At 43.3% G+C, this 27,922-nt stretch overlaps 1 protein-coding gene across 3 annotated transcripts in view; it reads right to left on the minus strand.

Annotated features, from left to right (window-relative positions):
- The window catches only part of ARHGAP21 (Rho GTPase activating protein 21), a 126,973-nt gene extending 105,566 nt beyond the window's left edge, over positions 1 to 21,407 (minus strand). For all 3 annotated transcript variants that reach the window (XM_082847250.1, XM_082847249.1, XM_082847248.1), the window contains exons 1-2: positions 21,098 to 21,407; positions 19,321 to 19,729 (exon numbers count right to left, since the gene is read on the minus strand). In XM_082847250.1, the coding sequence (XP_082703376.1) occupies positions 19,321 to 19,401 (81 nt within the window). In that variant the 5' untranslated portion in view covers positions 19,402 to 19,729; positions 21,098 to 21,407. The remainder of the gene's footprint in view (positions 1 to 19,320; positions 19,730 to 21,097) is intronic.
- Positions 21,408 to 27,922: the final 6,515 nt, after the last annotated feature.

The raw sequence follows: 27,922 nt of genomic DNA on the forward strand, positions 1-27,922 counted from the left end.
TCAAGAGCATAAATACGTAAATTATAACAGGAATAAAAAATATTAAAAGGGTGTGACACTCAAAACTGAAGACAAATAGATACATATTGTATGCCAGAAATCAAATGATTACTAACTTTTTATCCTAATTTACATATCTTAGGCAAAATAAAGTATAAACTATACAACCTCATCACCCTTTGCAAAGCCTTAATGACTCTTTTATATCCAGCTATTGGGAATCTATTCTGATGGCCTGTATTTTCAGTCTAAGACCAAAAATACCTAACTAGCCTCTTTCCCTATGAGGAGTCTGAGACCATCTTGGCAGCCAAATTGAAATATATGTAGTTAATCTAACAAAAACAAATTCTCTTTTCCTGACCTTGCCTGTTCGGATTATCTATGGAAAAGCAAAACCGGACTTCCCTGGTGGCGCGGTGGTTGAGAATCTGCCTGCCAATGCAGGGGACACAGGTTCGAGCCCTGGGAAGATCCCACATGACAGGAGTAACTAAGCCCATGCGTCACAAGTATTGAGCCTGCGCTCTAGAGCCCATGAGCCACAACTACTGAAGCCTGTGCACCGCAACAAAGAGTAGCCCGCCGCAACTAGAGAAAGCCCACACGCGGCAACGAAGACCCAACAACGAAGACCCAATGCAGCCATAAATAAATAAATAAATTTATTTTAAAAAAAGAAATGAAAAGCAAAACCACACCATAAGACCCCAGAAGTTTCACAGATTATAAAATAGTAGAGGAAGGAAATTAGCAGAAGCAAAGATTAAATAAATGAAGGCAGCTACAAAACCAGAATACATTAAGATATTTAAAAAGGAGAAGAACTATCTGATTTAACTCTTTAAAAAGGAAAACGTGGGCTTCCCTGGTGGCGCAGTGGTTAAGAATCCACCTGCCAATGCAGGGGACACGGGTTCGAGCCCTGGTCCGGGAAGATCCCACATGCTGCGGAGCAACTAAGCCCGTGTACCACAACTACTGAGCCTGCACTCTAGAGCCCGCGAGTCACAACTACTGAGCCCACGTGCCACAACTACTGAAGCCCGGGCACCTAGAGCCCATGCTCCACAACAAGAGAAGCCACCGCAATGAGACACCCACACACCACAATGAAGAGTAGCCCCTGCTCGCCACAACTAGCGAAAGCCCGTGCGCAGCAACAAAGACCTAATGCAGCCAAAAATAAATAATAAAGTTTTAAAATTAAATTTAAAAATTTTAAAAATAAAAAGGAAAGCTTAAAAAAAAACTATCACCAATATCACTGTTTCTCAGGGTCCTCAGGCCAACTTGCCTGTGAGAATTAACAGATTATACAGGTTGAATTTGTAAAAAATTACTCGCTTACAGCTAGCTAGATCTAGCTTTTATAAAAAACCAGATTCTTGTCATAAAATATACTAGAGGTCCCCTATGTAGAACTTTAATCTATCAAAAACAGTTTGAACCAGAAAGAAAAGCAGCAAAAATAAGTTCCGGACTCCAAGCTGTGTGTTTTACTCATACTATATATACTCCTTACTCAGAGGCAATGGCAGAGAAAAGTCTTATATGGAAATTGGTGTACAGACTATCAAATGGTTATTTTAATATGACTTATTCTTCCTTAATTTTTTGGTGGATTTCCTCCTTAATCATTCTCTCACACTTTGCCTTTGCCATACTGTTCTCTCTGCCTGTAACATTCTGCCACCACCTGCTTCAGAAATTTCTACATGTCCTTTAAGACTCCACTCAAGGGCCACCATCTTCCCTCTCCTCTTCCAGGCTGTTAGACCCTCCTGTCTCATGCTCACATGGCCACACGTGTATCCTTAGTTGTCGCACAATACCCTAACTGAAGCTTTCTAATCTGTCTCTTCCCCCTTAACAGTGAGCTCCATAAGGGCAGAGGCTACTGTTTTTTTCTATCTCTGTTCCCCTAGGGGGAACTCCCTGGCGGTCCAGTGATTAGGACTCCGTGCTTCCACTGCAGAGGGCCTGGGTTCGATTCCTGGTCGGGGAACTAAAATCCCACAAGCCACGCAGCAAGGCCAAAGAAAAATTAAAAGTTCCCCTAGGAACTTCCTGGTATAGTCATAAACCTTCAATAACTTTTTGTTGAATAAATGAATGGATGCAAATGAGGCAGCAAAACAGAACAGAATGAACAGTTCAATGAATTCTAACCAATGTAGACATCCATAAAATCACCACCACACAATCAAGCTACAGAACATTTCTATCACCCCAAGTCCCTTGATGCTTCTTTGCGATCGATCAAAGCCCTGCCCAGGCCCAGGCAACCGCTGATGTGCCCTCTATCACTATAGGTTAGTTTACTCAGTTCTGGAATTTTAAAAAAGTAGAGTCATGCATTACGTACTCTGCCAAGTCTGGATTCTTTTCCTCAACGTTCTGAGATTCATTCATGTTGCTGAGTATATCAATAATTCATTCTTTTTAAATGTGAGCAGTATTCCATTACATGGACATACCATAATCTGTTTTCCATTCATCTCTTAATGGGTATTTGGGCTGTTGCAAATTTGGGGATATTATGAATAGAGCTGTTATGAACATTCACATACAAGTCTTTTTGTGGACACTGTTTTCATGTCCTTTGGGTAAATACCTAGGAGTGGGTCACACGATAAACGTATGTTTAACTTTCTGAAAACAGCCAACATGTTTTCTTAAGTGGCTGTGTCATTTTACATCCCTATCAGCAGAATGTGAGTAAGAGGTCATTTGCGCCACATATTCAACAACCCCTAGTATTTTTTATCTTCTTAATTTTAGCCATTCCAATGGGAGCATAGCAGTAGCTCATTGTATCGATAGTTTTAATTTGCATTTTTTCCCTGATGATTGGTACTAGTGAATATCTTTTCATGTGCTTATATGTAATTCATATATCTTCTTTTATGGAGTTCACTTCTGCCCATATTTAAAGTTAGGTTGACTTATTATTATTGAGTTTGAAGACTTCTTTATAATATATTCTGGAAGCAAGTCCTTGATCAGATACATATTTTGCAAATATTTTCTCACCATCTGTGGTTTAACTTCATTTTCTTAATGGTATTTTACAAAGAGCAGAAGTTTTTAATTTGGATGAAGTCCGACATAATTCTTTTTCCTTCTCCGGTTAGTGATTTTTGTGTCCTGTCTCAGAAATATTTGTTTACCCCTCAAAGCCATGTATATTTTGTTCTTGGCTAGAAGTTTTATTGTCTTAGCATTTACATTTATATCAGTGATCTATTTGGGGTTAACTTTTCCGTGTGATGTAAAGATGGCGGTTCATTTTTGTTCCAGCACCACTTGAACTCACCCCACTGAATTCAAATGATCATATAGATATGGGTCTCCGAACTCTCCATTCTTTCATTGTTCTATATATCTATCATTACACCACTCTATTTTGTCTTGATTTTTGTCGTTTTGAGTCAGTATTATAAAATAGTACTGTAAGTCCTCCAAACTTTGTTCTTTTTCATTATTGTTTTAGCTACTCTTTGTCTTTTGCATTTCCATATAAATTTTAGAAGCAGCTTGTCTATTTCTAACAAAAAATTTTTTTTAACTGCTAGAATTTTAAATGGGATCGAATTGGATTCACACAGCAATTTGTGGTGAAGTCCCATCTTAATAATATTGAGTCTTCCAATCCATAAATACAGCATATCTCTCAATTTATTCAGGTTGTCTTTAAAATATTAAAATCATAATGCTATTATTTTCTATTTCATTTCCCAACTGTTTGTTGTTAGTATACAGAAATACACTGATTTTGTATATTAACCTTGTATTCTCGTCTGTAGTCTTCTAACCTACAACCTTGCAAAATTTACTTATTAGTTCTAGGATGTTTTCTTGGTAGATTCCTTACAATTTTCTGTGTGCACAATCATGTTGTCTGCAAATAAAGAGTTTTATTTCTTCCTTCTCTTTTTCTTTTTTTTTTTTTAGGTAATTTTATTTTATTTTTTTAAATTAATTTATTTTATTTATTTATTTTTGGCTGCACTGGGTTTTTGTTGCTGAGTGCAGGCTTTCTCTAGTTGCGGCGGGCGGGGGCAACTCTTCGTTGTGGTGCACGGGCTTCTCATTGCGGTGGCTTCTCTTGTTGCAGAGCACGGCCCCTAAGCACGCGGGCTTCAGTAGTTGTGGCTTGGGGGCTCTAGAGCACAGGCTCAGTAGTTGTGGCGCACGGGCTTAGCTGCTCCACAGCATGTGGGATCTTCCCGGACCAGGGCTCGAACCCCTGTACCCTGCATTGGCAGGCAGACTCTCAACCACTGCGCCACCAGGGAAGCCCTTCCTTCTCTTCTTCCTTCCTCCTTTTATTTCTTTTCTTGACTTACCACACTTGTTAGGGCCTCCACTATGAGGCTGAATAGTGGTGAGAGCAGACACCCTTACCCTGTTCCTGCTCTTAGTAGTGAAGTGCTCAGTGTTTCAACAAGCGTGAGAGCTGTAGGCTTTTTCGTAGGTCCCCTTGATCAAACTGGGTTAAGTTTCCTTATATTCCCACTTTTCTGAGAGTCTTTATGATGAACGTTATAAAGTTTATCAAATGCTTTTTCTGCATCTATTGAGATGATCATACAAATTTTCTCCTTTATTCCATTAATACATTAAATGGTTAATATGTTGTTGATATGTTAAAATGATAAACTAATCTTTCATTCCTGGGATAACTCCAACTTAATCAAGATGCATTATCTTTTTCATATATTTCTAGATTTGATTTGTTGACGTTCTGTTAAGGAGTTTTACATCTACAACCATGAGGGTTATTGGTCTGAATTCCTGTTCTTATACTGGTTTTGCCTGGTTGTTACTAGGCTTACGCTGGCATCATAAAAAGAAGATGGGAAGTGTTCCCTCCACTGCTATTTTCTGAGCCTGTATAGAACTGGTATGATTTCTTCCTTAAGCATGTGATAGAATATGTCAATGCAGCCATCTGGATCTGAAGTCTTCTTGGTGGGGAGGTTTTTAATTCTAAATTCAATTTCTTTAACACATATGGCAGGGTTTTTTTGCTTTTTGTTTTTGTTTTGCGGTACGTGGGCCTCTCACTGTTGTGGCCTCTCCCGTTGCGCTCGGAGCACAGGCTCCGGACGTGCACGCTCAGCGGCCATGGCTCACGGGCCCAGCCGCTCCGCGGCATGTGGGATCTTCCCGGACCGGGGCACGAACCCGCGTCCCCTGCATCGGCAGGCGGACTCTCAACCACTGCGCCACCAGGGAAGCCCCAGATTTTTTTTTTACACCTCTCCTTGTGGCAGTTTTGGTAATTTGTATCTTTCAAGGTGTGACAGTGTGATTTATAATAAGAAATACATATTTGGGCTTCATCCCCATTTCTGGCACAGAGCCCCTAAAACCCTTGGAATCTCCTAAGTGAGGAGAGCAACCAGTGGTGTCTTTTGTTATGATAATAAGGTGACATCAGGAACACACCTGAGGACAGGGGCTGATTGCCAGGAGAACCAACCAACCAAGTGATGAGAGGGTCAGAACACTGAATCCCATCCCAACCTCAGGGGAGGGGAGAGGAGGGGCTGGAGGTTGATTCCACCTCCAATGGCCAATGATTTAATCAATCATGCTGATGTAATGAAGCCTCCATAAAAACTGAAAAGGATGAGGTTCGAAAAGCTTCCAGGTTGGTGAACACATGGGGATTTGGGAAGAGTGGAGCACCTGGAGAGGCCGTGGAAGCTCCACACCTTTTCCCCACACCCCGCCCTACGCATCCCTCCTATCCGGCTGTTCCTGTGTTATACTCTTTATTATAAAACCCGTGATCTAGTTAAGTAATGTTTCTCTGAGTTCTGTGAACCACTCTAGCAAATTAGTTGAACCCAAGGAAGGGGTCGTTGGAACCTCCAATCTACAGTCAGTAGGTTAGAAGCTCAGGTGACAACCTAAACTTGCAACTGGACGCTGAAGTTGCGGGTGGTAGGGGGCGAGGGCGGGGGGGGGGGGGAGGGCAGTCTTGTGGGACTGAGCCCTTAACCTGTGGGATCGGACTCTATATTCGGGTAGACAGCATCAGAATTAAGTTGAACTGTAGGACACCCAGCTGCTATCGGAGAATTGCCTGGTGAGGGAAACCCCACCACCACCGCCCCTACCTAACATATGCACACACAACTCTGAACTGGTACTAGAATCGTTACGCAGAATTTGTCCATTTCGCCTAAGTTGTCAAATTTACTGGCATATAGTTATTCAGATATTCCCTTTTTTTTTTTTTTTTTGCGGTACGCGGGCCTCTCACTGTTGTGGCCTCTCCCGTAGCGGAGCACAGGCTCCGGACGCGCAGGATCAGCGGCCATGGCTCACGGGCCCAGCCGCTCCGCGGCGTGTGGGATCTTCCCAGACCGGGGCACGAACCCGTGTCCCCTGCATCGGCAGGCGGACTTTCAACCACTGCGCCACCAGGGAAGCCCCAGATATTCCCTTTTTATCTTGTTAATGTCTGTAGGCTCTGAATGGTGCCCCCTCTTTTACTCCTGATATGGGCATTTTATGTCTTCCCTCTTCATTAATCCTACAGACTGATTTCTGAGGTTCAAAATCCTTTTCATAGACTACCAAAAGATCCCTGTCTTGTCTGCTGTCAATTCAAAGCCAACTGGAAAAGACATACTTTTTTCCTGTCAAATATATGCTAAACACGTCACCGTAGTTTGTAGAAATCAAGCAGTATTCACTTTCTAAGCCATGCGTTTTGGGGTATCCTTATGCTTCCTGAATATATGTATATTTTAGGCTTTATATATCTGCCTTTTTTCTAGAGATCCCACTTGATCCAAAAACAATGTTTCAGTAACTTATTTGAAAGTGAGAGTTAGATAAAAAGATTATGGTGGTCAAATAAAAGGACAGCCAAGAATGGCAGCAGTATCCAAGGATGAAACAGGGAAAAGGGATTCTTCTTCCAAGGTCCTCTCCTAAACTGAAGAGAATTTGCATTTGCCCTTGGTCTAGAGCAGATGCAGTTCTAGTAGCCATAAACTACGAAGCTCTGTCAATATCCTAAGGTAGGGATTGTAGTGTGGCTCATACACCCCCAAGAAAGATGTCAGCGGTACCTAGTCTCTCCCACTAAGTCTACAGTGTAACTGTTCCTACTAAGATGGTTTTTAATCAATTGCCCATTTTGCTAAGGCATCATCGTGCTTTTAGGTAGCAAAGACTAGTGAGAGTCAGAAATCAACACAGCTAAACAAACAAACAAACAAATAACCCAATTTAAAAATGGGCAAAAGACGGGAACAGGCATTTCTACAAAGACTTATGAATGGTCAATAGGTATATGAAAAGGTGCTCAACCTCACTAATCAACAGAAAAATGCAAACCAAAACCACAAAGAGATTGCCTCACCGTCTTAGAATGGCTACTGTTAATACAAAAGATAACAAGCGTTAGTGAGCGTGTGGAGAAAGGAAACCCCCTGTACACACTGTGGGTGGGAATGTAAACTGGTGCAGCCATTATATGGAAGTTCCTCAAAAACTATCATACGATCCTGCTATCCCACTTTTGGGTGCTTATCCAAAGGAATTCAAATCAGGATCTTGAAGAGAACATTATTCAGCCTTAAAAAAAAAAGAAGAAAATCCCACCATTTGCAACAACATGGATGGATCTTGAGGGCATTACGCTAAGTGAAATAAACCAGATACAGAAAGACAAATACTGAATGATCTCACTTATATGTGGAATCTAAAATAGTCAAACTCATAGAAGCAGAGAGTACATTGCCAGGGGTTGGGAAGTGGGGGAAATAGAGAGGTGATGGTCAAAGGGTACAAAGTTTCAGTTACGCAAGATAAATAAATTCTGGAAATTTACACTACAGCACAGTGCCTGTAGCTAACAATACTATGTAGTATACACAAAATCTGCTAAGGGGGCAGATTAGGTTAAGTAGGTTTTATATACGTTACAATAATAATAACAACAACAACAATAATAAAGAGGGTGGGAGGAAATTTGGGGAGGTAATGAATCTGTTTATGGTGAAGATAGTTTCATGGGTGTATACTTATCCACAAATTCACTGAGTTGTATATGTTAAATATATACAGCTTTTTACATGTCCATTGTACCTCAATATAGAAATTTTAAAAAAAAAGAAATGGGGCTTCCCTGGTGGTGCAGTGGTTAAGCATCTGCCTGCCAATGCAGGGGACACGGGTTTGTGTGCTGGTCTGGGAAGATGCCACATGCCACGGAGCAACTAAGCCCGTGAGCCACAACTACTAAGCCTGCGCGTCTGGAGCCTGTGCTCCGCAATGGAAGAGGCCGCGACAGTGAGAGGCCCACACACCACGATGAAGAGTGGCCCCCGCTCACCACAACTAGAGAAAGCCCTGGCACAGCAACGAAGACCCAACACAGCCAAAAATTAATTAATTAATTAATTTTAAAAAAAGAAAAAAAGAAATGAAGGCATCTAAAATATTCAAACTCTCAAGTATCTTTGCATCTAAGAACTATTACAACAGCAGTGCCTTTCAAGACACTACTCCTTGACCTCTGTTTTAACAGCTTTATTTCTAAGTCAGTTAGAGGAGCTAGGATTTTCTTACTCACTCTCAGCCACACTGTCTCTACTAAGAAAAAGAAAACACAAGAGAAATCTGTTCACTGCTGCTATTCCTTCTAGATCTACACCCACTTTTTAAGGTCTCCTGGCAAACAGCTTAAGGCATGGGGTCCAAACTAAACATCACTTCCTAGAAGAAAATGTCACTTCCCCATACTTGCAATTGCCCTCAAGGACATCAGTTTTCTCAAAAGCTTCTCTTAATCCCTAGAATTCAAATCATTCCCTTTTGAGACACCTATCAACTTTGATGCTTTCTGCATCTGTTCACTGGTCTCACTCAGCTCTTTGTCAGTGACTCTGCTCCTTCTGCAACATCACTTTAAGAAACCCTGCTTCTTTTGCAGAATTGGCAGTTGGACACTGTAATTAGTTTACATTGTCTTTGCAGCACAGTATCCAATGCATCTCACTGATCAGTGAGATTAAAAGATAAGATGGATTCAGTGAACAGATAGAGTAGCTGTTGCTGTTAAATGAAGAAGGGTGTGTAAAGTGAAATTATTTTGTTAATGATTAGTTTATTATTATTTATGTTAGAATGATTTTTGAAACCCTTCACAATGTATACTTAGGTAAAGATAGAATATATCTTTTTCTTTCACTGTAACTTTTCCTATTCTTGATAAAAGAGTTGGTATGAACAAATGATTACAAGATGCAAAAGAAACCATACTAACAGTTATTTGCTTAAAGAAAATATGCCCTTCTAGAAATGACATGCAACAAATTACTTTTATAATAAATCTAAAAAGTAACAATACCTTTGATATAACCAAGGTCAGAGTTCTATCACTTTAAAATATGTAACTTTTGATTAAAGTATAACATACATACAAAAAAGTGTAACACCTATTACTGTAGAATTTTAAAGTGCTCTTTCGACATAACATTTACTTTATTTGAAAAGAATATTATTTTGTTATATTAATGACATGTAGAGGGACTTCGCTGGTGGCACACTGGTTAAGAATCTGCCTGCCAATGCAGGGGACACGGGTTCAAGCCCTGGTCCGGGAAGATCCCATATGCCACGGAGCAACTAAGCCCGCGTGCCACAACTACTGAAGCCCGCGTGCCACAACTACTGAAGCCGCACACCTCGAGCCTGTGATCCACAACAAGAGAAGCCACCGCAACGAGAAGCCCGCGCACCACAACAAAGAGTAGCCTCCACTCGCCGCAACAGAGAAAGCCTGAGGGCAGCAAAGAAGACCCAATGCAGCCAAAAATTAATTAATTTTTAAAAAAGAAATACATTTAATTACAATTAGAAGAAAATAATTATAATTTTAAGCTTGAAAATTTCACTGATTTACAGTCATTTAAATTTTTTCCCCATATTTTTGCTTTTTCTTTACATTGATTTCAATTTGGTCAGAATAATTCTAAAACCAGGCTGCCATAAGAACCTAGACCTTGAATATCATTTTATTCTGCTGTTCTCAAATTCAGAAGATCACCAGGGGACTTTTTTAAAAGCTAAGGTTTTGGGGTCTCATCCCCAAGGATTCTGATTGGTTAACTTAATGGTGGGGACACGAATCTGTAGTCTGAAAGGCTGTCCAAGTGATTCTTAATGATCGTCCAGATTTGCCTGGTTTAAATTTCTACCAGGGCTTCCCTGGTCGCACAATGATTAAGAATCCACCTGCCAAAAAAAAAAAAAAAAAAGAAAGAATCCACCTGCCAATGCAGGGGACACGGTTTTGAGCCCTGGTCCGGCAAGATCCCACATGCCGCAGAGCAACTAAGCCCATGTGCCACAACTACTGAGCCCACACGCCTAGAGCCTGTGCTCTGCAATGAGAGGCCACCGCAATGAGGAGCCCACGCACCACAACGAAGAGTAGCCCCCGCTCGCCACAACCAGAGAAAGCCTGCGTGCAGCAACGAAGACCCAACACAGCCAAAAATAAATTAATTTAAAAAATAAAATAAAATAATAAATTCCTACCAAAGCAGGAATCCTCTCTGGAGTCCCCTAACTGAAGGTCATTCCACCTGTGCAAAGAACACATTCTATTCCGATTAACTTCTAATTTAACAAAAAATTTTCCTCTGAATTCTGGAAATTGGCCCATCTGTCTATCTGCTGATCCTAGTCCTGCCTTTTACAGCCACACAAAATAAATCTAATCTCTCTTCCATATTACAATCCCTGAAGATATCTTTGCATAATGCTTTTTAAGAGTTTCTTTTCCTCCATTTATAAAATTGACATATATATATGTGTGTGTGTGTGTATATATATATACATATATATGTGTGTGTGTATATATATACACATATATATGTGTGTATATATACACACATATATATATCTCCCTATGAGCAGAGAATGGTGTCTATAAAATAGTATTAAATGAAAAATAAGTAAACTGAAATGTTTTTAGTTTCCTAAAAGCATTATAATAAAGATCTGATTTAAACTGGGTGCCCAGAGTACTCCCTCCCCCTCACATTCACTAGGTATGTAATGTTTCCAGAAGCCAATATGTAGAATGATCTAGCTGACACAAATTCTCTTAAATACAGAATCTGTGTTTATTAGGAAAATACTGGGGATTAAAGATATCTAGATATCTTAAGGTTAAGAAAAATAAAAATAAAAAGATGCCTGTTAATCCCCAAGATCACAGTAGCTAAGACATATCCAGAAGAAATGTAATCATAAATCCAGCTTTCTAGCTTCTGATATTTAAGGATATTCTCCATTCTAAGGAGGGAGAAAAATCAAAAGGTTCTCAAGAAAATAAGTCTTGTTAAGATCTATTAAAGATGAATGCAGCGAACCACAGTTCAAGTCGAGAGGCTACGTCTTCATTAGGTTATAAGAAGGAAAAAGAACTTGTGGGATTATAAACAGACTACTGCTCATAACTATGCCCGGTGTCTATTCAGAACAGAGATAAGCAACAAGGGGAAAAGGCAATAAGTAACCAAGTCTGAATCAAGAACACACCCAGTATCCAACAGAAGGAAGGTTCAACAGGAGCTGATCTAAGGAAAAATAAATAATTCTTTAACTCGCCATTTGTTGATAACAGTTTTTCTGGTCTGCCTAAAAATTTCCCTAGGATAGATGAATATTTCATCTATCCTATTTCATCTATTTCAGAAATATCAAATTTGGGTTTTAAATCTATTCCCTTATTCACATATCTACATGGTGGAATTTTTTCCATATTAATAAATAACTAGAAAGTAGAGGACTTATAAAAAACAATTTCCATCACACTAAGTTTCTTAAACCTATAGTACAGTATATCCATCTGTCTTCAGATTATCTTCGAGGCACAAAAGGCCATCTTCCAGATTTTGTTGTGAAATAAGCTATCTGCACAATACTCCGTTTTTTAAAAAATACGACAACTTAAACTAAAAAACTATTTTGGTAGAAGCAATCCAAAACTGAGCTTCTGCGTGAAGACATCTTCCTACTTCAAACCAACAGAATATATCGACGGCTCGTAATATTTTTAACATACTTAATTCCTTATGGTCAATTAAAATTAAATAAATACTAGGACAATCTAAGTCCAATAACCTTTCATTTTACTAATCTAATCACATCAACCAGAAAGAAAAACAAGTGCCTACCATATGGTCTTTCTGTAATAGAAAATAGCTGCATTCGATAACAGCATCTGTGCATCTACATCCCATACTTAAATCATCATGTTAAATATAATAAGATGACGGGTCCCTTCACAAAGCAAAGAACAAAAGAAACTGAGTATCACGTTTGTACCTGATTATGTGATCTGGTAATAGCTAAAGAAATGAGGAAGGAATTAGAGATTCTGTAAGCAAGGCACAAGGACTTCATAAAATGTTTCATTTGGAAGAAATGAATGCTACAAAACACTAACAATGCGTGGAGAACTCTTCTTAGACCTGGGTACTCATTTTGTTGATGGCTCTTATCTTGAGATGGGTTCCACTCAATACCTCCAAATCCAGAGTTCTGCTGCCGCTGCTCTTCATTCCAACAGGCTATACTTTTAACCCTAATTTGCAGGGTAAAGCTTTTGACATACAATGGTATTCTGCCATTTAGATTCAAGTATATGAAGGAACACACGTTTCAAATTAAATAACAGTGTTATGTTATACTGTACTATCGCTAGCCTGCAATGAATCCTCCACTGAAGAAAACATGTTTTTTAAAAACTGTTTAAGTACTGTTTTGAGCAACGTGTATCCTTTTCAAAAAGCGTCTAAGTATTATTTTAAGCAGCGTAGGTAGGTTTGCTAGAAACCTGATTTTCACAAGACTGGTAACATATTACCTATTTTTTAAACCTGTAAATGCTGTCTTTTTATTGTAACTTTGGAATTAAACAAAAAAAGAGAAAATACAAAAATAATATAATTCTGGTATTCTCCCCATCCAGAATTAACAACTGTTAACATTTTGCCATAGTCAATGTTGTGATCATTTTTTAACTTACAGTGAAATATTCATGACATTAAAAAAATTAAAAATGTAAGGAAGATTCCTATACTGGCCAATTGTTTTAAGAAAGAAAACATCAGACATACAGTTGGCCCACTGTACCTAAAGGTACTGCACCTGTGCATTCAACCAATGAAGGATCAAAAAATTTGGAAAAAATTTTTCCAGAAAGTTCCAAAAAGCAAAACTTGAATTTGCTGCACACTAGCAACTATTTACATACCACTTACATTGTATCAGGTGTTATAAGTAATCAAGAGATGATTTAAAGTATAAGGGAGGATGTGTAAGGGTATATGCAAATACCACCCCATTTTATATAAGGGACTTGAGCATCTGAGGATTCTGGCATCCATTGGGTGGGAGTTCCTGGAACCAATCCCCTGTGGATCCTGAGGGATGACCCTATTACCTTTTCATAGTTTCACCACCACTTTGATTCCCCTCCCTTAGTCTGTTCATTACCATTATCTCACCTTAGCACAAAGTATTTCATACATTTGTACTACACACTGCCTTGGTTACTGTTACTTGGTTACCAGCTTCCCAAAAGGTAAGAAAGATGCAAAGAAAACTGTGAACAGCCATCCCAATGGAAATGGAGGTCTAAAGAAGAACCTACAATTCACACTACACATCGTTATATAATCTAAACTACCTAGATGCAAACTCAAGAACATTTTGGAATGGAAATTTTCCTTAGGTCTTCCTTCCTTCATTCATTCATTCGAAAAAAATATCTGAGGGCCTACCACGTGCTAGACTCCCTTCCAGACACAAGAAATACCAGGTGAACAAAACAAACTGTACTCTTAACACTTACGTACATCATCTGTCCAAATCAATAAGCAAAGTCAAATGGAGGAGCACGTCAGATGGAGAGTAAGTGACAGGGAAAAAAATGAAGTGAGGAAGGAGGGCAGGGTGTGTCCTGGGGAGCAGGGGAGGGAAGATCCTCCCAGAAGGTGACTTCTAAGCAAATCTGGAGGAGACAAGGAAGCGGGCCCTGCAGACACCTGGGGGACAGTGTCCCAAGGAGATGGAACACAGAGGGAAGGCTCTGGGGCATGCTGGGCTCGTGTGTCCGCAGAAGCGGGGAGCGCCCAGGAGGTGAGCTCAGGGAGGAGACGGGAGGCTGTCCAGGGGTCTGCGGGCACTCCGAGAACTTCAGCCTTTCATCCTGAAGGAGAGAAGAAGCCAGTAGAGGAGCCGAAGCAAAGCAGTTCCAGGACCTGACTTCTAAAGGGTCCACCGGGATGACTGTGGGGACAGACTGCAGGCTGGCAAGGGCTGAGCTGAGAGGCCGGTGGCCAGATTTGCAGGTGATGCACGAGAGAGAAAAAGAGGGATCAAAGATCACTCCCAAGACTCCACCTGGGAGGGTGGGAATGCTCTTGCTTAAGACGAGGGAGACTGTGGAAGGAGCAAACAGGGAAGCTGGGCGGGCGGGGGGAGGGGCTGTAGAGAAGGAGGAATTTGGTTCGGGACGTGGCTTCTCCACAGGCGAGTGGAGTTTCTGAGTGGGCAGGTCAGCTAGATGTTGGCATCTGAATTCAAGGGAGAGGTCAGGGTGGAGAGACACACACGCACACAAATACATGTGTACATATGCATATATGTGAATGATCAGTTTACACCTGATATTTAAAACCATGAAACTGAGTCTGGAGAGGAGAAAAGAGGGTCAAATGGAGCCCTGAGGTATAGGAAGACTTAGTAGGTCAAGAGACTGAGGAAACTTCCAAGGCTGAGAAGGAGGGGACAGTGAGGCAGGAGGACCATCAAGATGGTACAATGTGCTGGGATCTAAATGAACGGTTAATAGAAAACTAAAGCCTTTCCCGCTATGTTTATTGGCTATTTTGGCATATATTTATTGAGCACCTACTATGCGCCACTCACTGTAGAGACAAACATGGTCCCTGTTTTCATGGGACTTGCAATCCAGGGGAATACAGATAAATAAACTAGTAAGTGCTCTTCCTGATAAAGTACAGGTAGGGTGTTTGAGGAGAAGGCAGCAGGGCCAATTAATCCAGTCTCGGAAGGTCAAGGAAAACTTTCCTGAGTGATGTTGAAGAAAAGACCAGAATGATAGTAAAAATCAGCCAGGGAGGGGTGGAAGTGGAGGAGGGGAGAATGGAAGGAAGGCTGGGAGAAAACAGGATTTACAAGGACCTGAAGTAAAGAGAGAGACATTGTGATGCCCTTGGAGTGGGGGGGAGGTACTGACAATACAGGAAGTACAGAGAGGTCACAGATGCGATAGGAGAAGGGTGGGTCAGAAGTCCTCTCAGACTTCTCTCAGGAGTTTGAGCCTTATTCCAAAGGCAATGGGAAGCCAGAAAACTGTTTTAGGCCAGGGAATGCAATGATCCGCTTTCTATTTCAGGAGGAGCGCTCTGGTTACGGCAGATCGGAGAGCTGGAAGGGGGCAAGGCTGGGAGCCTGGGACGAGAGTTAGGAAGCCTGGTCCATGATTCATCGCGGAGATGCAGCTAATCTGAACTCAGGGAGTGGCAGTGGGATTCAGAATGTAGGACTTTGACAGGAGGAAGAAGGAGAGAGAGGGTTCAAGGATTGTAGCGTGGTTTTTGACTTGGGCAGATAGGTACCTAGCAATGCTACTCACTAAAAGAAGGAAGTCAGGGAGAGGGCAGGTGGGTGGTCAGGGCAGAGAATCTGTTGAGTTTGAAGAGCCTGTAGACTATCCAAAAACACTGTATGGTAAATAGGCAATTGGCTATCTAGGTCTAGAGAGCAGCCATAAAATCTGAGATACAGTTGTAAATTAGGAATCACGGGCATGTAGATTAAAGCCCTGGGAGGATGTAAAATGAAACCTAGGGAGTGAGAAAAGAGTAGAGGAATGGAAAGGCCTGGCTCCTGTAAAAACCAACAAGAAAGAGGCAGCAGAGGAATAAGAAGCCTAAAGAGAGAGAAAGAAAGAGAGACAGATGGAGGGAGAGAGAGCCTGAGAAGGAACAAGGAAGTCTGGGATAAAAGCAAAGTGTACAGTATTCCAGAAAGAAGAGCAAAAGTATGAATTTTTACGTGAATGAATTCGCGCACAGAAAATGCCTTTATTATTTACACTGTTCCAAAATCAACAAACAAATAGTTTTCCTCAGCTTATAATACGTTTTAGTCACAGGATCATTTTAGCCTCGGTGAAGAGGCAAAACATAAAATGAACTAAGTTAATTAGCATGAGTAAATAGGTTTGTTCTAATAGTAGACAGTGAAAGTGCTAAACACGTGTACAATCCTGTGGACTAGAGATTAAAAATGAAATAAATGTTAGAAGTGGGAAGAATAATGTGGATTAGAAAGCTTTGAAAAAAGAGAGAGAGAGAGAGCAAGTCGAACCATAAAGAAGAAACACTATATGATGTGAAAAGGGGTGAAAATACCACAGAGGATTCAGAGTCTATACAAAGTGATTTTGTGAGCAAAGTTATGCAAGGCTAGGGTCACAGATAAGCCTGTACACATGCGTGCACAACACACACACACACACACACACACACACCCCAAAAACACTTATCTGGCTCAGTGAGTGAAACCAATTTTCAAAAATACATATTTAGATGTGAAAGGGATATCATTTTGTGTGAACACAACTATGCTATCCTTACTGTATAATGTCAAAATATATTTTACTGAAGTGTCACAATTCTTTATTTGAAGAGGACTGTTTGTTATTTGTTTGTTTTGGGCCCTTCCAATATAGTCTTGGGAGGTGGTGCCTACACTTACTCATATAGCAACACAATTAGATTCTAACAGTTAATATAAACAAGAAATTTCTGATGGTTTTTCATCAAAACAATAGACCTTATTCACAGCAGGTGGAATTAGCCAATTAGATAAGGCATAAAACAGGGACTCCTTTAATTCACTACATTGATTTCTTCTGTGCTACAAAGTTAGTTTTGGCTGATACCATTACTATTAAGATATATACCATCGTTTCTTGGGTAGGGAAAAGCACACGCAAATCTATTATTCAAATACCCATTTAGGAACAGAGCAATCGGTTTTTTGTTTGTTAGTTTTTTAGCTATTGGTTTTTAAAATTTTGAAAAGAATGTCAGTGCTACTCTAGAATGTAATTCTTCTAATAAAATTAAGCACAAAAATTAAGTGCAGTATTCAAAGACTTAAATATCTGTCAACCCAAAATTGATACCCGAAGTATTCCAGTGGCAACTCTTTTTATTACTAATAAATACTCCCAAGATTTAATGTGCCTCAGAAGCATCAATAAGAGACAACTAAACAGAGCCAGTAAATACAAGTTACCCTCACTCCTCACCCTGAGATTTTAAAATGTTTTCTGACAGCATACAGCCCCTTTATTTCTATTTCCACATAGAATCTAAGCAAACTATCTGTCTATTCTTTAAAAAGCCAAGCAACACCACAGTTTATTACCAAACCCAACTACTGTATATAGTCTCTAAATGAGCAAAATACAGACAATACAGTGTTTTCTTGGCTCCCAAACTAGAAATACTACGGCTATGCCAGCAGTGAGGTCCAAATGAAACCAAATTTCACAGCCCTTAAAAAAAATACATAACTGTCATTGTTAATAAAAGCCAAGTTTGCAACTGGAAACACTGCCTTCTAGCCAAGGACAAGATGTGTCTATTATAAATTCTTGGTTTCCGGGATACCCCTTAAATGACCCCCCCCAAAAAAAAGTCAAATAACACTAGTTCTTGCATATACAATGCAAATAGCATGCTAATTAAGGTATTCACAAGTCAATGACAAATAAGGCTTTAAGACCACAGTACCTATCATTATGGAACTACAATACACATTAAGCAATCACTAAGTTGTAGGTAGGCCTTCCAAAAGGAGTTATTATGGTTCACCATGATCAGAGAATTGTGGTGTTATACTTAATCACGTTTTTACCTGCAAGCAGGTGTTTATAGGTGTCAAAAAGTAAAACACTGTTTCTAACTGTAAACCTATAGTTCTAATAAACTGTACAGTAACGGCACACTGTACCTACCTCACTGATTTCTGCATAAACTTTCTAGTGCAGTATGAAGTAAACTGCGTGAAGCAAGTTCCTCTGCCTGCTTTATGAACAAAAACTTAACTTCTGACTCATTTTTATTAAGATGCCAAAAATCACACACTGAGAACTAGACCCTGTTTCAATGACCATGAAGTTAAAATGTAACACAAGCACAAAATAAACAATGAGAGTGACGGCTCATTGGGGGATGTTACTGTTATCTAAAGTAATCTTCAACCTTTCCTTAAAAATATAGGCAGCTCAAAAGCAAAATCTAAAGGAAAACAGTATTCAGTATGTTTAGCAAAAACAAATTACAGAAACCATCAATAACAAAGTAAACACAAAGGAGCCATTATAGAATTAAACTCCAAACATAAGGAGGAAAAAAGATAGAGGCAACAGGGCATAGGGGTGCCACAGATCAATGGATTTTCTATTTCTCTCCTGCTTTGCTCAAAAAATTTCCAAAAGCCTGGTGTAAAATCTTCTGACGCCTCCCAAAGATGTTGGTCTGAAGGCAGAGTCAACCCACCTGACAGCTCAGGCTGACACTCACAGGACTTTTGAGCAGTGAAAGGAAGGGAATAAATAAAAGAACAGGAAAGGCAAGACATTTTTAAGGGAGTTGGAATTACAGCTCCATTAAGCAGTCTTCCAAGGCTGTGCCTAAACTAAGCTGTCCACGGGGAAAAGACTTGTTTCTCTACCCAAAGCAGATATCCACAGCAACAGCATCAGTGTCGGAGAGAGATGGTGGTCCAGGAGCAACAAGCGTTCCAGACAGATGCCCTCTCTCCACCTCCAGAGCCAACCTTGGATACAACACTCGAAAGGTACAAAGCACCCCCTAACCAGCCCAGCTCCAAAAGTACTGGAGAATGGGAACTGTAGGAAAACAGAAGCTTGTAGTATTCCCAGCCACCTAAAAAGGGAGAATTCCGTGCCCTGAGATGACCAAGATGGGGACATTTCAAAGTAAGTAAGGAAAACGTCCTTGCAGAAGAATCACTGGAAGCTCCTCGAAACAAAAATGCCCAAGGCTTCATCTCCCTACCGGTCAAGCTGGGGCACTCCCACCATTCAGTCCAAAGCCCCAAAAACCTCTTCTTAGGCCCGGTGGCAACTGACCGCCCACAGGCAGGACACCTCACAGACACAGGCCACTGCGGGCTACACCGGGATGCTGCCACTGCGCTTACCTCACAGGCGGGGGACCCGCAGGTCTTGAGCTTGTTGTCACCATCTCCCTCCGGCAGACCAGTCCGACGTGTGGCCATCATTTCATTTCAAATTACAAAGAAGGGACCAACCCATGGGAGTCCACATTGGGGGGGAAATGCCACACCAGGCTCCTAGAAGGTGCAGTGCCGGTGAGACAATTAGAGCGCCAGGGAATGAAGGTTTTGATGAAGCGCCTTCGAAATGCCTTGATGATTATTTCTTCGGACTTCAACTGACTTCACCGTTTTCGTCCATTTCTCCAGACATAAAAAACAAAGAAGAGAGGTCTCCTCGGCGGCTAGAAAGCGGTCCCCTTCTTCCTAGCGCTCCTCCCAAGTCCAAGAGCAAGGCGAGCGCGTCGTGAAGACTCTCCCAAAGAGATCTTTCCTAGAAGAGGGAAAAGTTAAAGGGCATGAACTTTCTCCATACACTGACCTTAGGCTTGCTCACATGCCGACCCCAAGCTCGCCTTTCCAACACATGGAAAGATAATTCGGTCCATGCTGATGAAGTATGAAAGATGAAAGAATCTTCCCATACAAAAAGAGAAAGAAAAAGGGGGAAAAAAATCCTATAAACCAGGGGGGGAAAAAAAAAAAAAGCGAAACATCAGAACTGCACGGTGGTTGCCTCAAACATGCCCGGCCGTTGTGCAGCCGTCAAGAAAAACCGTTCCCTTTTCAAGTGCATTTTAATTCATGTATTTTCTGGGCAGAGGAGAGGGAGTCTATGTTCTTCTGCATCACCCGGATAAGCAGACTTAAGGGAAGTTTGCTCCCCGCGGGACTAAAATGGGATAATCCTTTTTCAAAAGCCCTCCTTGCTCCCCGCCATCTCCCCAGCTCCCCAAAATAAAAACAAAAAGCCCTGCTCGGACGCGACCGGCGGCTCTGCCGGCGTCTCCAGGCGGCCTGGGGTACCCGGGGCGCCCGCCCTCCGCCCTGGCCCGCCGGTGTCCCCGAGGAGGCGGCTGTTTTCCTTGGCCCGCGGCGGGGCTGGGCGGCGACGGCGCGGGGCCGGGTGGGGAGGTGCGCGCGGCGGCAGGAGGGACTCCCTCTCCGGGGCATTATTCCGGAGCTACAGAAATGAAGCCGCAGCCCCGGCCACTTTTAGTTGCCGCGCCCCAAACTACGCCTCGACAAGGTCTTCCCCGTTCCCCGTGACCACCTAGGGAGAAAAAAAATAGGAAAAAGAAAACCACCACCCACCGACCACTATTTCCTCCGCCCCTTCCAGAGGCGGGTCGGGGATCTCGATCTCCCGGGAAGGGCGGCCCAAATATGTACTTTCCAAAACGAACGGGGACACCCGGGGGAAAGGCCAAAGCGAGGGGGCTCACCCTGCGCGCCCCGCCTGGCCCGGCTTCCGAGGCGCGGCGGCGAGCGGCGGCGGGGACGCGGGCCGGGCGCCGGGCCCAGCCGGTACGCGCTAGGCCGCAGGCTCGGTTAATATTCATGAGCGGACGGGAGCCGCCCCTCCTCCACGGCCGGCCGGCGGGACCCCGGCGCCCGCCGCCGGCCTTTGTGCCCTTCCCTCCTCCCGCCGGCCTTCCCTCGCTCCGCACACGCGGGCGCGGCCCCTCCGCCCCCGCCGGGCGCCCGCCGCCGCTCCCTCCGGCCCCGCGCCAGCGCCGGGGCGGGCTGGCCCGGGGTGGCGGGAAGGGAGGGAGCCAGCGGCGAGCCCGGCTCTCCCTCTCCACCCGCCCGCCGGCCCTGCGCCCCGTCGGCCGAGGCAGAAAATAAAGCAGACACGCACCGGAGAAAGCGCGGCGAGTAGATCCGCACCGAGCCGGCCGGCCACCGGACGGCGCGCCCCTCACGCCCGGCGCGCACTGGACCGAGCGGCAGGACGAGCCAGTGCTGTCCTCCGCCGCCGCCGCCGCGCTCCGAGGCCGCCGCCGCCCCCGGCCGGCCGCTCCCAGGCACCGCCGCGACCTGCCCCGGCCGGCCCCGGGCTCTCGGCCGCCGCGGGAGGGCGTGGGGCGGGGCGGCGGCCGCCGGACTCTCCCCTCGCCTCGCCGGGCCGGGCCGGGGCCGCGCTCGGGCGCCCGCGACCGCCAAGTGACAGAAGTGCCTCGTTCCGCTGCCGCGCCGAGCTGTTTCCCGGGGGCGGATTTCTCGCTTCTTCCTCCCTGGATCCACCTCCTCCCACTCCACCTCCTTCCCCTCCCCTCCCCAGGGGAGGCTCTGGTGTTGAATGTTTTCTGTCTTGAATAATATGGTCCCGGGAACCGACGCTGGAGAAGGGGGATTAGCCTGGGGCGGGGGCGGGGACGGGGGGTGCTCGCCAACCCCCCCAATGTGTGTCGGGACCTACAAACCCTCACCACCACCCCCAACACCTCCCCAAAAACCAGACACACAAAATCCTCCCCGCCTTCTCCAGTCTCCCGAGCGCAGAGCGGGAGCGGCCAGGAACCCGGGCTTCCACTGGGGAAGGGACTAGGTACTTGGCGTCAGGGCCGGGGAGGGGGTCGATCATACGGCTAGACTCGCAGAATTGGGTCCCAGACTGCGGGGGACACGCCCGGGTGAGTTTTTGACCCTTTTTGCAGTGGGAGGGGTGCGATGTGGGACTTCAAGCTAAGGGAGTGTCCTCTCACGCCCGACAGTAAGACAGCTTCTCATTTGGGGTGGGGGGGGGGTTGGGGAGAGGTCGCAGCCAAGCGCTGTTCATTCAATTCTTTGCCCTTTTTACATCTTCAGGGCAGCTGAACAATTCGGCGCAGCTAGCGGAACTGAGGAAAGGTGGCTGCGTTTCTCCACACAGCAGGTCGCAGCAGCGCGGGGTCCTGGGCCCAACCGCCGCCCCTCCCCGCCCGATTCCGGGGCTTCGCCCCAGACCCCCGGCGGCTCGCTCCGCCCCGCCGCGCCTCACAACATCTCCCGCTGCAAATGGCCCAATCGGAAGACGCGAGGAGAGAACTCCAGCCAATCAGGGGCAGCTGACTCAGGCGTCCCTCCACCCTTTGCCCGCCCCCAGTAGGAAAGCCACCGCCCCTCGGGCTCCCCTTCCCACCCCGCCCCCCTCCGGGGAGGTGTCTCACAGCTCCTGTCCTCGCCGGGCTGGAGTGGAGGACCCCGCCGCGGTGGCGGCGTTTGTCACCTAGTCACCCTCATCCTCGCCTCCTCCCAGACACACCCCTCCTCCCTTTCGCAGTCCTCCGGCTGGTGCTGTTGAGGGTCATTTTTATCTTCGTGCCGGCGGGGGACTGCCAGCTATTGTGTCTGATCAGCTGCCACCGCCCTCCTAAGGGGAAAAATAAAAGAACAAACCCGAGAAGCTTTGGGGTCTGCGTACCTTTTCCTTCCTTTCTTACCGCACTCTCCCCAGAAGATTTAGAGACACCTCCCCGCTCCACCCACCCCGGCCTCCACACCCAGCTCTCCGTCCGCTGCCTCGGGTCCTGTTTTTCGGTTGTTGGTGAGAAAAAAAACTAAAAACCACTCCCTGGGGCCTGAATACCTGTGCTGTAGTTTTTAGATCTGCCTAAGAGTGGAAGGTGCCGAACATTAGAATATACAACTAAATCCTCCGCCTCGATTAGGGGAACGACTCTGACTAGATCATTTTTATGTGGCCACGAAATTTGCATGTTCTTGACAGCCCCTGACAAAACTAGTCAGCCAATAACAAAGGAAAAAAAAAAAAAGAATAAAACAGAAGGAATTCCTGCCAGTCAGTCGGTAATTTACTGAATAGCCCACTGGGCTATCCAGTTCTGGATGCGATAGGGTAAATGAACTAGAAGTGAATAGAAATGCAGGGTTCAAGTAGTGTACCTCTAGTGGGCTTATAGAATATGTCCAGAAAGGAAAAACAATTTTAAGCACAAAACAGCTCCTTACAAATGCAAATGCACGTGCATGGCATAAACTGAGTACCTCACAGCTGAGGACGTCTAGGGTTAAGGTTTTTGTCATGGAAATTTTTATAAATGTTGATTTTGAAAAAGGCTTTCAGTTTGGTAAAGGACACTACATGTTGGCCATGGAAGGAGATATGAAAAGGAGGTAAAACACATTTTAGGAATTGTGGGAAACTAATGTAACCTAGAAAGACATTTCTGTAAGAGGTAAAAGCAGAAGGACCAGGATTACAGTCTAGCTTCAACATTTACCGGGTGACCTAGGGTAAATTTTTACTTCTGTGTATAAGTACTAGAGCTATCAAGTAATAGTAGTGACTACAGTCTATAATAGCACTGCCTGCCTGCTGAGTATTCCAGAGCTTTACACACAATTTAATGAGACAGGTACACTGCACAGCCAGGATTCAAGCCCAGGGGGTAGGGTCCAGAGTCCATGCTTCTCTCCACAACACTATCCTACCTCTAACACAGTTTTTAATAACAACAACAGAAGCTAACATTTACTTAGCTTTTCCTCTACTGATCATTGTGCTTTGTGGGTAACTGAGTTAATCCTACCTCTGGGATCGGTAAGATTACGGTGTTCGAAAACTTAGGATTGTTTTTAAGAACCATTATAACTTGCTACCATATGTATCTTATGTGTATTAGGCTATCTGGATGCAGAAGAGCAAAAGCACATAACTGAGATTTGGGAAACCTGAGCCCTAGTACTCTCCTGGGACCTCCAAGTATGACAGAACCTTCCCTCTCTTGCTGGGATGTTGAGAGCATCAAATAAGACAATAGATGTAAATATTATTCCTATTAAAGTATTATTATGAAGGAGGGGTTTGTCCTGTTTTTCCAACAGGAGCCCTATGCTTTTATAACATTTCATTGGTATTTATTAGGAACATATTAACCCAGTGTAAAAAATTAGGTCTATTCCTTTCTAAGGCATGAGCAGTAACAATACTTTAATAGCTGCTTGAGCTCTCATTTAGATGCATTCTGAGTAGACCCAAGTGGATGCCCTCTAGGCATCTGGGAAGTGGCAGCCATCCCTCCTCATTCTCCGTTCCAAAGGCTGACGGTATAATTGGTGGAGGATGCAAATCAAAGCCTTGGCGTTGTCTTCAGCTGCCCATCTTGGGTGTTTCACTCATTAACACCTCCACCAGAGGGAGGGCAGAAGAAAGGAAAACCAGCCAAACCTAACTCCTGTGGCTACTTGTTAACCATTCCAGTGAGAGATCTGGTGAAACAGTAGGTTTGGGGATCATTGTAAATGAAGAGATATGGAATTAACCGTGGGTTTCGCAGTTGATATCTTGGTAGTATTCTTTATCCCAAGTATCGTGGATAAGCAAGAGCTCACAGTAATTCTAGCTTTGTTTACTTTGAAAGGCTGATATTTTCCTCTTTTGAGCATAGCTAATAAATGTATGGATTTCTTAGAATCTAACTTCTGAGAGATTTCCTTGAAACAGTCTCAGAAATTACTACAGCTATATTAGTAACAACTATAAGACAACCTTGCTCACTATAAGTCTTGCAATGTAGGCAAGACGTTCTTAAAGGGGAGAACTATAACCTTAAAATGTTCAGTTTTGACTTTGTTAATGACACAGTAATATTGTTTTGGTGAACCATCATCAAGGAAATATGTCAAAGCCAGAAACAGAACCAAAATGCCCTAGCCCCTGGTCTAATGTCATTCTGTAATAATCTATGGATGATTTCTACTCTCAATATAGAAGTTGGCAATTCTAAGAGGCACAAGTGTTTGCCAGCGAATTCCACAGATGAAATGTGTAATTTGCGATGGAGCGTTTGCCAAACTATATGTCTGAGGCAGTTAAGACCAATGGCCCTCAGAGGAGTAAGGCTTTTCTTGGTTTCAGGACTATACTGTAGATTTCATTTCTTATTCATACAATAGTAAAAAGACACATCATCTACTAATATTTCTTTGAAAAAGACTTTCTTGTTGAATTGAATAACTACAGAAAACTCATCTCTCTGGCAAGGCATTAAACTATTGTAATCAAGGGAAGGGAGTGATTTTCTACAATAAATAATTTCTAGGGAATTCCCTGGTGGTCCAGTGGTTAGGATTTGGCGCTTTCACTGTCAGGGGCCCAGATTCAATCCCTGGTCCAGGAACTAAGATCCTGCAAGATGCGCCATGGCCAATAATAATAATTTCTAAGATTCTTCTTCCTTCATCACCTCTTTTTTTTGTGTGTGGTATGCGGGCCTCTCACTGCTGTGGCCTCTCCCGTTGCGGAGCACAGGCTCCGGACGCGCAGGCTCAGCGGCCATGGCTCACGGGCCCAGCCGCTCCGCAGCATGTGGGATCTTCCCGGACCGGGACACAAACCCGTGTCCCCTGCATCGGCAGACGGACTCTCAACCACTGCGCCACCAGGGCAGCCCCATCGCCTCTTTTTAATTAATAATGTAAACGATTTACTAATTTAATTCTCTGCATCTGCCAAATATATGATTTAATATTTCTGTCCGCATGATTACTATCTATCTTCGATTATTAATTTCTAATCTACAGGGTATTGATGCTGTTTTATTCCAAGTCTATAGTGCCTAGCAAGCACCACACACAATAGATACACTTGAATAATTTCTCTGCCCTCCACTTAACCTGGTCTTTCCTTTCTCTGGACTAGTACTCTGCTTGAATGTTTCTTTTTAGTTTGTTTGTTTGTTGCTATTAATTGGTTACCTGATCAGAAACAATTTTATATTATTATTTACCTGATTATTATCTCCTTTTCTATCTAAATTAGAAACTTCTCTAGGGCAGGTTCCCAGGGCATTTAGTTCTTGTTCAGACCTCCATAATACCTACCACAGCTTTTACACATTTCACTGGAAAATTATTCAAGAAAAGAATGATGATTATATCACTATTACTGATAAATATTTATACCTCAAGAAATTCCTGGCTGTCCGACAGCTCTCTGGGTTGCTGGAAGATCTATGTATATGTCTGTGTGCATATGCCTAAAAGGGAAAGTGTAAATTACAAGAGGTGTCCACACAGAGGACACTTGATGTGGGCCTCAATTTCCAGAAATGCCACATTTTATCTCTTTATCTACCTCCACCTCTGGTGACTGAGCTGTTTTTTGGCCATGCTACCATGCCAAAAACATAGCACTTGCATTTTGGCAATAATTACAAAGCCCATAGTTTAACCACAATTGTGGAGCAAACATTTTCTTCTGGGTTCAAATTGTTTTTCAGCACCAGCACCTCCATAATTAAGATTGAGTGGTTCGGTGTTCATGTGCATCAGCATTATTAAGAGTTTATTTATATATTTTGAGAAAAAGAAAGAATACAAATGTACACAGTTTTCTTTTATCCTAAGAATCGTGACTTCCATTTATAAGCATTCCAATTTTCCTTAAAAATATGAGGCCAGTTTTTTAAAGGTTTCCACCCACCCAACTAAATATGGGCTGGAACATCCTGTGAAAATACTGTGCAATCTGGGTAGAAACCCAGATTCAAACTGGAGAACTGAAATGTCCTCATCATCTTGGAATAGAACACTAAATTCCAACCATTCCAACTAGGAAATTGTGCTAGCAATTGATTTTGATATTACAGGCCTAAGCCAGAGCAACCAAATCTTTTTCATCAGAATGAAAAAAATATCTTAGCCTTCCCTGTCACCTTTACAAGGCAGAAGTAGGAGAGACATCAAAAGACCCCTCCACTCCTTGATTCATTGCCTGCATTCTCTTCTTTTTTTATTTATTTATTTTTTTGGCTGCATCAGGTCTTAGTTGCAGCATGCGGGATCTTTCATTGCAGCGCACAGGCTTCTCTCTAGTTGTGCCCTGAGGGTTTTCTCTCTCTAGTTGTGGCACGTAGTTTGTGGCATGTGGGCTCCCTCGTTGAGGCGCACAGGCTTAGTTGCCCTGCGGCATGTGGGATGCGGGATCTTAGTTCCCCGACCAGGGATCGAACCCACGTCCCCTGCATTAGAAGGCGGATTCTTTACCACTGGACCACCAGGGAAATCCCGACTGCATTCTCTTTGAATCCAAAAGTCAACTAACCAAGGGTTCTACCTTCAGATAGGAAAGGTTTGCAGGATAATATGTGGCAGTTCACATCTGGGCTTCAGTAGGATAGATGCAGGCTTGCATAACTTTTCTCCCAAAAGATTTTTTCAATTACGTTTTAACTTTTAAAAATTGCGACACAGAAAGAAAAAAGTAGATATTGCAACTAGGAGAGAGCCCAATCTTGTGTCACATCCTATGAACCCACCCTCTCGCCCTCTTCCAGCCTCCTACTGTGGCTCTTCATTGGCTGGATCCACTCAAAGATAATTCATTAGCTGTGTCTTTATATACATAGAAAATCTAGATAGCAAATCTGATCACAGATGGATGGAAAGAAAAGGATTGATGTAAACATTTTAATTTGGAGAGGAAAAGGGGAAGATGAAATAAAGAAGCATATTATTCTAAAGTGAAAGAAAAGATGTATTATTATAGAAGACAACTCACCACAGTAAACAGAAGAAAACTAGAGACAAATGTTTTCCACCCAGTAAACAAGAAAAATAGAGACAAATGTTTTCCACCCTGAAGGAAATCAAATATGTCAAAAGTGAAATGACAAGATGGGACGTCCCTGGTGGCGCAGTGATTAAGAACCTGCCTGCCAATGCAGGAGACACGGGTTCG

Source organism: Leucopleurus acutus, assembly GCF_964270905.1.
Source record: "Leucopleurus acutus genome assembly, chromosome: 1".
In the NCBI taxonomy this organism is placed as follows: Eukaryota; Metazoa; Chordata; class Mammalia; order Artiodactyla; family Delphinidae; genus Leucopleurus; species Leucopleurus acutus.